Below are 15,573 nucleotides of genomic sequence, written 5' to 3'. Positions count from 1 at the left end.
AATGAAAAAGTTACAATTTGCAAGAGGAAAATTTGGGCAGGAGGAGGTTTTTTGACTTGGAGGTACTTTCCTTCTTTGACTGCTAATGTTCAAAATTTCAGGTTCTTTCTAAATCATTTTTGTTGAGAAAGGTCCTTACAAGGTCAGAGCACTGAAGAGTGGTGTTGTTTCACTGAAAAATGAATGTCAGATTTTGGATATAATAATGTGTTTTTTACATTGTGTTCTGGTTTTTGAATTGCAGAGTGGGTACATAAACCAAAACCAAAGCACTTTAAATTTCTTATTAGAAATGTCCTCCAGCTCTTCAGTTTATCAGTGCATCCTGTCTGAACCACACACTGTGTTTGCTTTAGAAAAGGAAGACCAGAAATTACTCTGTTAAAATAAAAATGAACAGGAATTTTAAATAGTATTGGAAGAGCCCCACTCCTCCATGTAGAAGTGAAGATATGCAAGTTGCATTTAAATGTTCCAGGGCACATCTGCTGTTACAAATAAATGCTCTAAGTCAATAATCCTCAGCAGCTGTTCAGTAGCAGAGTTCCACCAGCTTCTCAGGAGAGCTGTGCTGATCATGGGAACTAGAGCTTTGTCTAAACAGGTGTTTCCTTCTGGGGGAAGGTTGGCCTTGTCATTGTTTGAATACTTTGGACTTGGAGGTGACTCCTTTGAAGGTTCAGATGTCTGTACTCAGGTGGAGCTTGACACAGCTCATGAGCATCTGGGTACTTGTCCATCTTGTCCATGCTTGTGCAGCCCTGTTGGGATGAGGCCCATGGGCATGGGCTGCTGCCCAAGGGATGCTGGCCCTGTGTGGGCACAGGGAAGGGGGCACAAACGGGATGGGACACAGGCTGGCACCCCTCGTGAGCTCTCACCCTGCCCTACAGAGGGCCTTGGGAGAAAGAGCCAAGGTGCAATGTGTACTGCTCTCTGCACCCCTGCCCTGTGGATACACTCAGATGTCCTGTGTTTTGTTTTTGAACAGGAAAAGCCAACAACAATGTTCAGTGGGATGAGGACTCCGTAGAATACATGCCAGCCAACCCAGTCAGGATCGCATTTGTCTTGGTTGTTCATGGCAGAGCTTCCCGGCAGCTCCAGCGCATGTTTAAGGCTATTTACCATAAAGACCATTTTTATTACATTCATGTTGACAAGGTAATATATCACTGGTTATAAATTGCCTGTCTCACCATCTGTCAGTCTACCCATCCTTGTCATCTTCTTCATCTTCCCTTTACCTCTGCTGCATAAAGTGCATGTCACTTTTTGTCTTTCCATCTGTTACATGTTTGGAGCCTCTTTTTTTTTTTCCTTAAATTTTCTTTCTTGTTATCTTCTTTATGTAACAGCCTTCATTTCTCCTTCTATGTCAATGAGTATCTCCCCTTGTCTGTCTGTTGCACATTTAGTTAGCAGTAAGTGATAAGTTGATGCAGAGTGAGGTGATGGCCCACTGGATGGAGAGCTGACCTGAGGTGCCTTGGGCAAGTGACACACTGTAAAAGGGAGGTGGTAGCAGTCACCTCCTTTACAAAAACCCTTTAGGATGTCTGATGACAAATGGTGGATAAAGCTAATTACACTGGTTAGTGATTACTGTAGTTGCAATAAAAATATTAACCAAGGTTCTCTGTACATTTAGCAAAAGGAGGTTGTGTGCCATAGTAAGTGAGGGCAAAGCAATGGCAGCGTTCAGTGAGTCAAAAAGTAAGGTAGGCCTTTAGTGAATACAGAGAGAGACAATTTTGGACACAATAACTTGAATGTATTACTCTTTTCTCCTGTGAAGCGATCCAATTACTTGCACCGGCAAGTGCTGCAGTTTGCCAGCCAGTACCCAAATGTGAGAGTCACCTCCTGGAGAATGGCCACTATCTGGGGAGGAGCAAGTCTTCTGACCACCTACCTGCAGACCATGAAGGACTTAATGGAGATGAGTGACTGGCCCTGGGATTTCTTCATTAACCTCAGTGCTGCTGATTACCCTATCAGGTACAATGAGTATTTTAAGAATGTGCATGTTTTGTTCCTAAAGGAAGTAAGTATGGAGATAATCAGTGATGTGTCTGTGCTGTGCTGCAAGAAGCAGAGGAGCAGCTTCTTTTGTTTTACAGCAGAAAACTCCTGTTGGTGAGCTGGCATCTGACAGCCACACTCTAGCCAAGGATTCAATCACTTGCCTGTGCCCTGTGTGTCTTCCACTTGCCTGGGGGGACTTTCACTGGGAGGCTGCTCCAGTTAGTCATTATTTCCAGGGAAAGGGGTACCTGTAAGAGAGGATGAGGAAAGTAGCCAGAAGTGTTGGAGCTCAGAGAATGAAACTCAGGCATGGAGAGATTCCTCCCTCCCAGGGCTCTGATTAACAGTGTGATTTGATGTCTTAGCAAGTGTTGAAGATATGAATTCAGGTACTCCTCTCCCTTTTTTTAGTACTTTTTCTGTGGAGGATAATGGTTGTAAAAGTGACAAATAAGTTGCTAGGAGTCAATTGTATCTTCAGTACCAACCCTTGCCTGAATATCTTTATTCAGATGGCATCAGGCTAAGAATTTTGCAAACCATCACATGATAAGGCTTGTGATTTTAAGTGAAATTATATTCTTTCTGGATTTACATCACCCAGGCCTCAGAGCTGCATTTAGTACGTTTGCTACATTGTGCAAAAATAGATAGTCTGTAAAAAAAAAAAAAAAAACCCAACCCAAACAAAAAGAAAACTAGCAAAAAACCCAACAATAACAACAACAAAAAGGCCACCCAAAAAATCCCCCAGTGTCCCGAAACTGTTTTTAGGTTTAGGTTGTAAGAGTTGTTAAGGAGAAGGAAACATTAAATTCTTCTTGTGGCTTCTGTTTCTGTCTATGCAAAAATGAATCAATAAGAGGGGAAGTTACTTTCTTGGGTGATTTCCTGATGGGTGATGATAGAACATGGTTTTAATTCTCCTGGAAGAGAAACATGCTTCCACTGGTTAGGTTTCTCCAAGAATCTCTCTCGTAGTTCGAATCTCTTCCTGAAGGTGCTCCTTGGACAGAAATCACCACTGAAGTGAACAATGACAAAACCCCTAAGCTTGTGCCTTAGGAAGGATTTTGTGAGGACTGACAAAAGGCTTTATTGCTGGTGCCCATTGCTAAGCACTCTCAGTGAAATGCAACACATTTTGGGGAGAAAGATTAGAGCACCAGAATTACTGAGACTGCCTTGATATTAGAGCATGGGGATTTGGATTAAGAAATCACAGTATTTAAACACTTTTGATGTGCAACAGGAAGAGAACTAACAATGTTGATATATCAACTTTGCTTATAAGGATGAGTATGTAGTTTTCTGTATATGTCTTGAGTTTTGGGAAAAGCTAGCTTGTTATTCCTGATTATTCACTTTCCTGGTGAGGAATACTGTATGGATGCTAAAAAGTGGACTAATGCAAAACCATAAAGGAAAAGGTAAGTGATGACACTGTGAATCAAACAGGATGAATTGTAGGAGAGTGATTGCTGAAGGTGGTATTGTTGTACACTAGTGCCAGCAGGTGTGTCCAGTTATGCTGTGCTGTTGAATCCACCCTAAGCACTGTGTAATGCTGAGCCGACCTGGGGCAGTCTGAACTGTTCCTAGTTCCCTGTGGAAGAAGTCAAACCACAGCAGCAGGTGGGCTCAGTGCCTTCCAGACATGGCCATCACCAGCTTTGGTTCAGTGTTAATGAAGTCTTTGTAATAATGCCATGCTGTCTTGCAGTCATTCCAACTCTGCTGGAGAAATTCCAGGCACTTGTTTCTTCATAGGGGGAATTCTTGAAGGTCGTGCTTCCCCTCTCAGCCTCTCTCAGAGCTCTGTGGTGGCTCCTGGTGCCTCTCAGCACCCAGGCAGGGTCTGAAGTGCTCACTTCCCTTCCTGCCAAAGCACTCTGTTAGCAGAACTGAAGGGAACATGCTTCCTCTTCACACCATGCTGCACTTCAGCAAAAAATAAGAAACATTTTTCAGTGCTCCAACTTCAATGATAGTGACTGACAAGTAACATTAAATATTTCTTTTAATATGGAATATTACAGCTATAAACCATGGGAAATCCTGTCTCATCAAATAAATATATATATATATATATATATATATATATATATGAGTCCATTTCATTTTCATGGTGGAGATGCTATGAATTATTATTATTTATAATCATTAGGGAAGCATTACCTCTCTATATAATCCAGAGAGACCTGATTTTTTTTTTCCAGGAAATAGAAAATAGGGTGTTTGAGAGATTCTTTTCTTTCTTTCAGACCCCATGCCATGACTTGTCAGATAATGGGCTAGGGGCACTTTACACTTCTCTCTGGTTAGTCATATTGCAGTGGGTTTTGCTAGGTTTCCCTGCATAAGAACATATGAATTTTGTGGATTAATAGTTTTTATCCAGAGCTGCTTCATATTAAGCTTTCGCTTTCCATCTGCCATTCCATCTGTAATACTGAAACCTTTACTACTTCTCTTCTGATAATAAAAGCTAATCCAGCCTTCTAAGTCAAAAAAAGCATACTCAATATGTGGGGTTAATACAATGTGATGAAGCCTAAATCTGTCCAGGGAGTAGTCTGGTATGTTCACAGACTACAGTAGAATTGCCAGGAGCCTTTCATCCTTCAGAAGAGATGTCCAGAAGCAGATGTTAGACATCATAAAATATAAAGGCATGGGAGAAAAATATTAGAACTATTCATTTTGTGAGGAAAACAATTACAAATGTGTAAAATAAAACATATGCAAGCCAGAAAAATCCAGATATCCTTATTATTCCTCCTCGTGCCTGAATGTTTTGTTTGTGGAGTCTGTAGGTCCAGCACTAGCACAGAGGAGGTCCTAATCCATGTGCTTCTCCTTCTTACTGCAGTACATACCACTGGCAAACAGTCTGGACATAAAAGAGCCTCCATCTAAAGTGTTTCCCTTTAATCACGAGGCAATATGTTATTTATTGGCCTAAGTGAAAAGATGTGATGCATTATCCAACCTTGACTTCATTCAGCTCTGTTAAACATTCTCAGCAGGAAAAGGAGGGATGAAATGGCTAAAGACAAACCTCCACAAGCAGCTCAGAGGTGGGAGGTTGTGTGACTGTCCCTCCTTTTGCTCTGGGCTCATAAATAAAAAAGGAACACAGGCCTGCAGGGTTGTAAGAAATCATCTCTCATAGTCATTGCATGCATAAAGAAATTAAAGAAAACAACACCTTCTTTCCTTTTCCTTATATTTTTTAATTGTAGTGATATTTTTTCATAATTTAAAGTCTTTTCTTTTGAGAGCCTTTTTGCAAACCTTATGGGAAAGCTCTTGATATCTTCAATCTCTTACTTTCTATGGGTATCTACTTGCATTATTTATTGTCTCTGACAAACAGTGTAAAGTAGTCAACCTTATGTTCAGGGACTGAAATTTCACTCCCAACAAGGTGAACTATGGTAGAGCATCTATTCATGCTGAATGTTTAATGTGCATTGCAGGAGTCCTTGGATAATGTGGCAGGTGAAGTGTTGCACCACTTAAATTAAGAAGTTTAATTAGATCATTTAACAGTGAATGTCGTGTCAGTGCTTACCTGGCCACAGAGCTTGTATAAAGAATAAGCATAATGAAACATCTGAACTATTTATAATTTACAGTAAATCACTGAGCCTCAATCACCAAAGGGATCACCAAATCTAATTGCCAGCTAATGCTTGGTCTTTAATAAAGGTCAAGCAAAATTATTAGCAGAAGCTTGGGGAGTGCTTCAGAATAGTAAGAAAAATAAAGTGTCTTATTGATGGAGCCAGGAATTCAGATACAACTATATTTTCCATTATGGGCAATCAGGTAAAACAAAGGAACTTAAATGAAACCCAGTGAAACTACTTGTATTTTGCTGCTTGACATTATTTTAGGATAAAGTTGTGTAGCCCTACTTTCCATAAAAGCCTGTGTTGTGAAGACTCAGTTAAATGAGACACATTCAGTAGAAGCTTTGGTCTGGCCCTGGAATGGAAGGTGTATCATAACACAAACAGCACCTGAGCTAATACACACTCCAGGGAATAAATGGGATGATCTGACTGGGCCTGGTCCTTCAAACAGGTGCCAGTATGGAGATTATCTCTGCCAAACAGAGTAACACTCAGAAATTAAGAAAACTGAGCTAGCAGATAACTATTGACTGACCTGCACTTACTTCATTGTGTTTCCTCTGTTGGTCAAGGTAACATTAGTTGATAAAAAACCAAAGTGGTGACTTCTAAATGAGGTCCCTGGGCCAGACAATATTTGCCAAGAGCAGGAGTGCAGGGAAGAGGTCTTCAGGTTTTCATTCTGTGGTAGGTGAAAATAATTACAACCAACAGATTTTAGAAAGAAGTTCAGCCTTTGGGAATAAAAGTGCTTCAGCACTTTTTAAAATTATTTTTCCAGTGCTTGAACTACCTGGGAGATCATGTCCTTGTTTCTGCCAGTGGCTCAGTTTCATCCCCTGCAAAGCATGGGTGACTACCATTCTATAGAAACTACATCAGAGATGATTTCTGTTTTGTCAAATTCACAATGACCTGCCCTGATTTCACCTATGACCAAATGACACAACCTTTAGAGCAGGTAACAAGGAGAAAAAAAGAGAATACAGTTTGCATGGAGTGGGTGCACCAGACTGGAGCTACCCAGCTGCTCTTGCAAAACATCTCAGCTTTTGCAATGGGCAGATTTGAAATGCAATATTGGAAATACAGGAAAATCTCCTCTTAGAACTGAAACAAAGCACTTAGCTTTCACATACAGCACTCTAGCTTTGGGAGAAATGTCTGAGACACAGTTGTGTTCTCTTGATGGCTGTGAACTTAGAAACCCCAAAGCCAGTGGGGCTAATGAAAGCTGTGTAATGGCAAATAAGGCAAAGCCATTGGCTCAAAAGGCAGTTCCACTTTCTCTCTGTCTCACTTCTCATCAATTTGACTTGACTTAATTTAACAATTCTGTGTCTCACTGAGATTCAGACTTCAAAGCTGTCCTCTAGGGATATCTCCTTCCTGGCACTACATGAATTGGTGCTCAACATGAAAGCCTGGAGAAAGGATACTGACTTTCCAGGGCTGAATTTGACCTTACGCCCCATAGGAAGTCTTGCAGTGCTGATCTGAAAAGCAGGCCTTGCCACTAGAATAATGTACCAGGCACTAGGCAAATAGTACAGTGTTCCTCAAAGTGCCCTTTGGAATGCTATCCTGGGCTGAAGCACTGCTCAGTCATCTCCCTTCGTGGAGAGGGGAGTGCAGCACAGGTAACTTTTGCACTACAACATCTGGTAAGATGCCAGTGCCTGAGGTTTTTTCTCTCAGGATTGTCACCGACATTGTATGTGGTTTTGTTTGCTCAGAATATCTTTATCTGGCAAGCCAGATGTCAATCCACTCTTAATGCTTCACAGGGAATCTTTTTTCCTGTCTAAAAGGAACTTTATCAGTGTTTTTCTTGAATCTGTGTTCTCTGAGAATTTCAGATTTGCTTCTTTCTTTAATCCCCCAAATAACCTTTTCTCCTCTTCTTTTCTCACTTTGCCAGCACATTTGCTTGAGATTTATATATATTTTGAAAGTTATCTTTCTGATTTGCTGTTCCACTTCTCTGTTTTACTGTTAAGTTTTCAATGGTTGGCAAAGCAGTGGTTTTGTGCATGGTCACAAACGCGTGGGATAAAATGTGTAAGTTATTGTGGCTTAAGAATTTTGTTTATCTCTGATGTTAACATAATGTTTTCTTCAAGCTGGTGAATGTTAGTGATGGGAGGCCCACCCTTTCTCTGTTCAGCCACAGCAGCTGAGGTTATTCCTTCTGCCCTCCCCTCCTGGATTTTAGGATATAAAGCAGCTTTTGCTTTGGGGAATTGGCATCTGCAGCTCGTAGTAACTCCTTTAGATATTTAGTAGTTGTGAGATGTGCTCCGTAGCCTCAGGCTGACAACAGAAATAAATGTCCCCCAAACTGAAATTGGCTATCCGGGCACCTTTACTGTGCATGCAGATTAAAGATGCACAGATTTAGAATAGCATTTTTACTCAAAGTGCTCTTGTACTTGGCAGCATCTTACCCTGTTGATTACGGTGCTGAACATGGAGCCCTTTATCTCTTCTCATGAGGACTGAAGCATCTGAGCCAGTGTCTGCACCCCTGGGGGTTCTGCCTGGCAGACAGAGCCCCAGATGCCAGACTTGCAGTGTGATGGGCACTGCAGCCTCTGAGCCCATGTTGGGTGCCTGGCTGGTGGCCCCTTCTCTTCTGGCTTGGCTCTGGGGCTGCTCACAGGGAGGTCCTCAAGCAAAGAGCCAAAGGGTTTTCATCTGTTTGCCATTTACTTTCTGGATGTGATTTATTTTTTACTTATTTATGACTGAGAAAAAAATCTACTAAAAAAGAGTTAAGTGTGAGTCTGCACTGGATTCATTCACCATTCAGCCTGATCTATAAACAATAACAGCACAAATGTGCACCATCATTTCCTAGGCTACAGTTCCATCTTTTGTCAGCAGGATGCTACAGTAGTGCCTGGAATAGTATTTTTGTGAGGGCAACCGATGTGTTGGGGCAGAGAAAGGCAATGAGCAGCATGAGGGATCTGGCCAGCTCTCTATTTCTCATTCACAGCTCCAGGGATATTTACAAAACCTGTTTCTCACTTACAACTTGTCTTTGTGGACAAATAGTGTGGGGTGACCAAGCCAAGAAGAGAGTCCTTTGTGCAGAATGGCTTTTGTACTTTAAAGCCATGGTTAGAAAAATTCCCCACTAGCTGCCCCATACTGGCAAGCCCTTCCCATGGTATTTAGTTGCTCACTGCATTCCTGGGCAAGAAGCTTCAGTGGAGTTTGAGCTGGAGTGGGATGTTAATAGTCAGAGAAATCCCAGGTGTGATTTTCTTGTGTGCTCTCCCACAACTTTGCTCTAAGTGACTTTTACTTTGGATTGAATCTGAGGTGGGTAACAGAAGTTGCAGAGAAACATGTCCTTGTGGTGTTTACCTGGTTTGTGAGCAGAAACTTTAATGCCTCTTCAACTCAGTTGAGTTTTGTTGGGTTTTTTTAGAAAGTTCAGTGAAATCATTATCAAATTCCAAAAGCTAAAAGTGCTTGAAAGAAGGAAACATTCCTATTATGGCATTGCATTTTAAATGTGCTCTCCCTTCGTGGTCCCGCTGAATTCTCTCAGGAAATTAAAAATCTGCTGAAATTGCCATTAAGACACTCTTTTGTTTAGATTTCAGGATGCCACTTACAATAAAACAGCTGCAAAATAATATCTGGTGGCAGTTCAAAGTGAAGATAACACATGTGCTGTTATACCTTTCCCAAGTCACTCTGTGAACCAAAAGGCCATTAAAGGGTGATCCAAAATGTTGTTCTGATTCAGTCTTTTAGTGGTGATATAGAAATAGGAAGGAGAGGGAGAGATGAATAAATTCTTTCCCTTGAAAAAAAGGACTAAAGATATAAGAATTGAATTATATTTGATATTGGAGATTTTTCAGGTCTCACAGATCTGTAGACCAAATGCAGGATCTGTGAGCCTGTCCAGTGCTGCAGAGCTTGGGTGGTTCACAAGAGAGTAGGGCACCTCTGTGTGTGGTGGTTTTCATCTTCAGGGATGTGCTGCAGAATGCGTCTCTTCTAAATCTTTTTTAAAATTTTTCTTTATAGTCCTGACTAGTGCTAACTGGTCAAAACTTTGTATCTTGAGATAATGTGGAAGCTTTGACCTGGTAGTGCAGAAATCCCAGACCTACACTTTGCTGTGCAATCTCAGGTAGAATTAGGGGCTAGCTGGATTTTAAGTTGCACCTTATTACAGTGGAATACTTCTTTTCTGCTCAACCTGCACAGAGCATTTGTAGGATACCTCTGAATCTCTGTGTATAAATATCAGTGCTGAATGCCACTGACTGTTTGTGATGGCCCATCTGTAGCTCCAGGCTGATGGGAGGGGATGAGGCCCTAAATGGTTCATTGTAGCACATTCCACTCTGCTGCATGCAGTTTAATTATATCCATCATTCAGCATTACTTGATGAACCAGCTGTAGGGACAAGCATCCCTAAGCTTTCATCAAGATAATTGCACTCTTTGCCATATTAGGAACTGGTTTGGGGCCAAGTCTTTTCCAAGTGAAGAGTTTATCTTGGTTTAAAAGTTTGCTGCCCCAAAGTCACTTCTAGCAGGTAATCTTGCAACAATGCATTCTTGGGACAGCTGAAGGCTAGAAGGTCTATAAATCCAAGTTGGTTATTTGTGTCACCTTATGGCTTTAACTGAGGCAGCCTCAGATGTTTTGGCAGTGGCTCAGATGATTGTATTCATATGATGGGATGCACTGTGCCAATCAGGTGCAAGGTAGCTTCCAGATGATTTCCATGGCAAAGGCTTGCAGCGACTGTGGCTCTGCTTGCTCTGTTGAGGGTCAATGTCATTGCTAAACCTTTGTACAGCTGGGATTGTGTAGGCACTGAAGCTGTTCCCATGGGGCTCAAGTCATGTTGCAGGTGGCAGCTGCAGAACTACAGCTAAAGGCTAAAACACCCTGATCTTCTCTGTGAGAAACTGGTACATGTGGTGTGTCATGAGATACCTGTGCTAGGTATCATCACAAAGTGCCTGGAGAATCATTTGTGAGCCACTGCAGCCCAGGAGGGGAGAGGCAGCCAGGAAATGGCCCCATGTCACAGCTGTCCACTTGGCAGTGCCAGGAGTTCACTGGTGACACACTGCCTAGCTTAAGTTCATATGCCTTTCCTGGAGTCTCTTCTCGAGTTGAAGTGACCCCCTGGCTCTCTTCTGGTGGAATAAGGCTGTGTGGGTTGTAGCTCACTGAGCACAGCAGGGAGCAGGGACATCAGCCTCCCACCCTGCCAGTTGTTTTCTTAGCAGCCCCAGTTGTATCAGTCAGTGGATCTGTACATTCCCATTGCAAACATCCACGTTTGTGCCTCATATCCCAGCTCTGCATTCCTCACTGACTTACTCCAAAACAGTCCCAGTCAAGGGTAAGGCAAGTCATCAGGTGGCACAAATTGTCAAAGTAAGATCATTGCTCAACCCAAATAAAGGGAACAAAATGTGACCTTTTGTTTTTAAAGCCAATTAAGTTTCTTTCTATCAGCTCTCAGTTCATTATCCCTTTCACCCCCCAGGCTCTGTTCTTCCATCTTTTCAGGCTTGGTGCAGAATTAATGTTAAATCCCATTAGCCTGACCCCATTTTCCCTGTTTTGCCTTCTGGTCCTTTGCATTGATGCACTCCGACAGGTTGATTCAGCAGCTCAGGAATCAAAGGGAGTGGCAGGCCCAGGAGGAGCTTCAGGAAGGGCCTGGTTTATAAAAATTCACTTTACTTTTAAAGGAGTTTGTGGAAGTGTCTCAGCAGCAGGGTCTTCTGGGCAGATGAAGAGCCCTGGGCTGCATCCCTGGCACAGAGAGCACCACAGGGACCTTGTGCTAGTGGAGTCCCACCACTCTTCCCTTGGGTAACTCCAGTCAGGAGGTGAAGCTGCTCACTGCATGAGTGTGTAGTTCCCTCTGGTCTTTTCCCTAGAAAGTGTGAGCTGGGGGAAAATGTTTCTTTACCCAAGTCCATCCTTCCCACCGCCTCAGAAGAACCTCCTGCTCTCAGGGCAATGTCACACAAAGCCAGCCAGTTTTGGTCCAGGATTACACTGCAAATTAATCAGGGAGATGGCAAGACATAGAAGTGCTGAGTTTTGTACTTTGTGCCTTTTAGGAGGGGTTTTCCTGGTCTCAGCTCCCTGATGCTTCCAAGCTTAGCATGAGCACTTTGTGCTTCATTATTGAGGTGAAACACTGGGTGGCTGCTGTGGCAGCAGGGAGTGTGTCAGTGAGCCTGGGGAGGATGCTGGGCTGGAGCATTTGGGAGCGTGGCTGTCCTGCCTTCCCCTGCAGAGGGGCTGTGGCAGCAGGGACAGTGCAGGGAGGGTGTTTTGAGCTGTTCTTGGGACCTGTGGGCACATGCTGGCTTTGAGAGTGTCCTGGGCAGGGTAGGATGGAATGGCTCTGGTTCCTGGTGGGACTGATGGGTGAGGGTGGGGTGTCAGGGTGAATCACCATCAGCGCAGTCAGAGGGAGCAAGTTGTCTTTCAGAAATTGAGAAATTACCAAAATTTAACATTAAAGCTGGGGAAGTGGCACCCTAACAGCTGCTTCCAGAAAAGCAGAGACATCTCATGAGTCTGAAGCTGCAAGACTCTTGCAGCTGATGCAGGAACACCCAGCTCACAATGATGGACTTGGAATCCAAGTTGGATCTGCTGAACAGCTCCATCCCTGGCATGGAACCGGCCCAGGGTGACACCTGGGAATGCTGGAAGGTCTCTGTGGCAGGACAGCAGGACTGCACCCCCAGACTGACAGACCCCACCAGGCAGAGCTCTGAGCTCTGTGATGAGAAGCAGGGTGAAGGAGGTTTCTTTCTTTCCACTTTCTTGGAAGAAAGTGAGCATTTTTAATTATAATTGCTCAATAACTATTAAACCATTTTTCAACAATTAGCAAGTCATCTTTCTTATTGACTTGTACAAATAAAATTTCAGACGGATGCAGGAATGTATGAATTGGATTAAGTGAATGGTTGCTTTAAATCTGTGCTCATATTTAATTTTAATTTCTTCTCTTTTTGCACAAAACTCTTGATAATTTAATTTTAGATATGGCGAAAAAAGCTGCTGAATATAAACCATGCCATGTAAAATATACACTGTATAAACAAACAAAAAGCTCCTATTCAGCCCAATATCTAGATTTTTTTTCTTTTTATACAAAGTCTCACTAATTTGAGTAATGAACTTGATCATTTCTGAAGCTCACTCCACTTGCTTATTTAATCAGTGATTATTGTTTTCATCAAAATGGGATGTATCGTGTAGGCAGATGAGGTTCTACATGAATATGCAGCAGCAGACAAACACTGGAAAAATACAAAGCAGTGAGCATCACTCTGTACTAAATAAAATCCCAGTGCTTTTATAAAGCTAAAATTATATCATGTTTAGTTTTAATAATTAAATATCCTTGGGTATTAGCAGCTGGTTAGTCAAGTATTTCAGCACTCTCTTTCTTCAGATACTTTTCAGCAGATATTAAGTGGGCTCAGATGTTTTTGTGAGATAGGATAATCCTGCCTGTGTTAACTCTTTGTGGTGCTGCATGCTCACGAGTGATATTCTGGCATGCACAGGACCATGGCCCATGCAGAGCTCTGGTTGTTAAATGTGGGATTTCTCTGTACTGGCCCCTGCATTGAGGCATGATCAGAAATGGAACGGTTTGTTTTTATAATAACAGGGAAAGGCAACTTTGTGAAAAGCAAATTGTCTTGGCCAATACTTTTCAGCAGCTTTAGAAGTCTTGTAATAATTAGCAGCTGTTACATTTGCTGCCACTGTGACACAATGGATGGGCCTTAGGAAAAGAAGTGGTTGCTTGGGGATTTTTGCTATAGAGAATTGCCTACCTTGAGACAAGACAAGGAAAGACAGAGCACCTCTTAGAGTGAGGGGAAGACAGTGCTGATTTTCATCTATTAACATGCTGTCACACATGGAACAACATGTTTTCACAGCCTCAAAGCTGGGAAACAACACAAAACCTTTGTTAGGATTTCCCAAAGCCTATTCCAGGAACACAGAGTAGGGTTTATGCTCTGGCTTGCACAGACATAAACTGAGTGCACTGCACTGATTCTGGAGCATTACAGATATGAAAACAGAAAAGTCCTTTGCATAGTGCTTTATCAGTAGGAAAGAGGATAGAAAAAAGTATTTTTTTCATTGATTAAAGGACTTGCCAGAGGGAACTTGTTTCACTATTGAAGGTACTAAAAATATTTTGATGAACAAAATGTGGGTAATTTGTGTACTGCTTTTTTAAAACTTGTACTTTGGGCAGAAAGTACATTTACCAATGTTTCTGTCACTCCATAGGTTTTTCTACTGAGAGAAAGCCCTTATTGTCAGGAAAGTTTTAAAATAGAAATATGCTGAACGGAGATATTTTTTTTTCCATACAGGATTAAAACTAAGTAAATAACCTTATTAAATTTAGACATTCTGGACATGAATCCTCTTTAGACATGAGTCTCAATGTAAATAGCAGTGTGGCTTGAAGCTGTGTGGGTCACCTCTTCAGGTGCACGGCTGCTTCCTGCTCACTGTCCATCACAATGATCATTTACATCAACACTCAACTTCCTTATTGATGGAAATTAAAAATGTGACAGACCTTTGACAGTGTGACATTAAAACAGCTTTTCTGTGCCAAATTGTCAGCAAATAGTGTGTGTTCATTAGCTTCACACTCTGCATTCAATCAGTCCTTATACTCCTAATAGAAAAAGGTTAAAAACATTCGCTTTGGACTTGTTGCTGTCATCCACCAAATTGGTGCATTTTTACCACGAAAACCACAATTCTTTCCATTTATCCTGAGCACAGCTACCTTGGAAAGTTGCTGACTGAAGTGTCAATGGCAGCTATTAGTGGAAGGTCAGCTAAAGTGACTGAGGGGAACATTGGCCTCATTGTGCTTTGTGTGAACCCATCTGCCTGCATGTGACAAATTTCCCAGAACTTCTTCCCAGTGTGGGCAGGCTCACCTGCCCCTGTCTGCACTGCTGCTTCTCCTCCATTTCATCATTAACTGGAGAAGAATTCAGCTTGAACCGGAGCAGTGACATGTTGGCTTGTCTTCTGCAAGTCTGCCATGTGGTATGGAGAGGAAATGTGGACGAGGACAATCACTGATGGTGCTGCTCAGGGGAGAGCAGAGCTGAGTTGTTGCTGCCAGGGATCCTGGCCTGGCTTCAGAGCAGCCCCTGTGCCCCTCCACAGACCAGAGTGAGACATCTTCCACTCTAATGCCGGGGGATGTTCATCCTGTGTGCAGAAGAGAACCCAAACACACCTATGGCTCATCCTTTACATGACTTAACCCCAGCAGGGTGATTGCATTTAACCACTGATCCTTCCAGGGAACAGCAGTTAAAAGAAGGTGATATGTTAGGCCATTTTTGTTTTAAATTTGTAGATTTGTGTTGGTGGGATCAAAAGCCCAAAAAAAAAGTTTGGAAACAAACTATGAATGTGTCTGAGATAAAGAGGCTGTGATGTGAGTGCACGAAGTGCCTGTACTCCAGGCACACACACCGAAGAGGGGACCAGGCAAATGTGGCAGTTCTCCCTCTTGTGAAACAGCTTTCACAAGCCCCTGAACAGACACTTCTGGTTGTGGACATGATTGCACCAATGCCAAAAGGAAATCTGCTTACTCAAGGCTGTCACCTTAGTTTGGGATGGTGGCACTGGGGGATGAGGTTTAGTGATGGGCTTGGCAGTGCTGGATTCGATGATCCTAAAGGTCTTTTTCAAATTAAGCATTTCTATGATTTTATGTTTGGAGCTGACATAGTGCTGAGTAATCATGTGATTCTATGAATGCTAAACAACATTTTAGATCAGAATGTGTTGAAGAGTCTAAACCCCATGTTGCTT

General features: G+C 42.4%; 1 protein-coding gene across 2 annotated transcripts in view; it reads left to right on the top strand.

Moving 5' to 3' along the window:
• XYLT1 (xylosyltransferase 1) overlaps positions 1 to 15,573 on the top strand; it is a 177,892-nt gene that overhangs the window by 111,534 nt on the left and 50,785 nt on the right. For both annotated transcript variants that reach the window (XM_088174415.1, XM_014895403.2), the window contains 2 exons: positions 992 to 1,164; positions 1,799 to 2,001. In XM_088174415.1, the coding sequence (XP_088030541.1) occupies positions 992 to 1,164; positions 1,799 to 2,001 (376 nt within the window). The remainder of the gene's footprint in view (positions 1 to 991; positions 1,165 to 1,798; positions 2,002 to 15,573) is intronic.

The sequence above is a fragment of the Sturnus vulgaris genome, chromosome 16, assembly GCF_052056855.1.
Source record: "Sturnus vulgaris isolate bStuVul1 chromosome 16, bStuVul1.hap1, whole genome shotgun sequence".
NCBI classification, from domain to species: domain Eukaryota; kingdom Metazoa; phylum Chordata; class Aves; order Passeriformes; family Sturnidae; genus Sturnus; species Sturnus vulgaris.
Note: the sequence above shows the minus strand (reverse complement) of the source record. Positions and strands in the feature narration are given on the sequence as shown.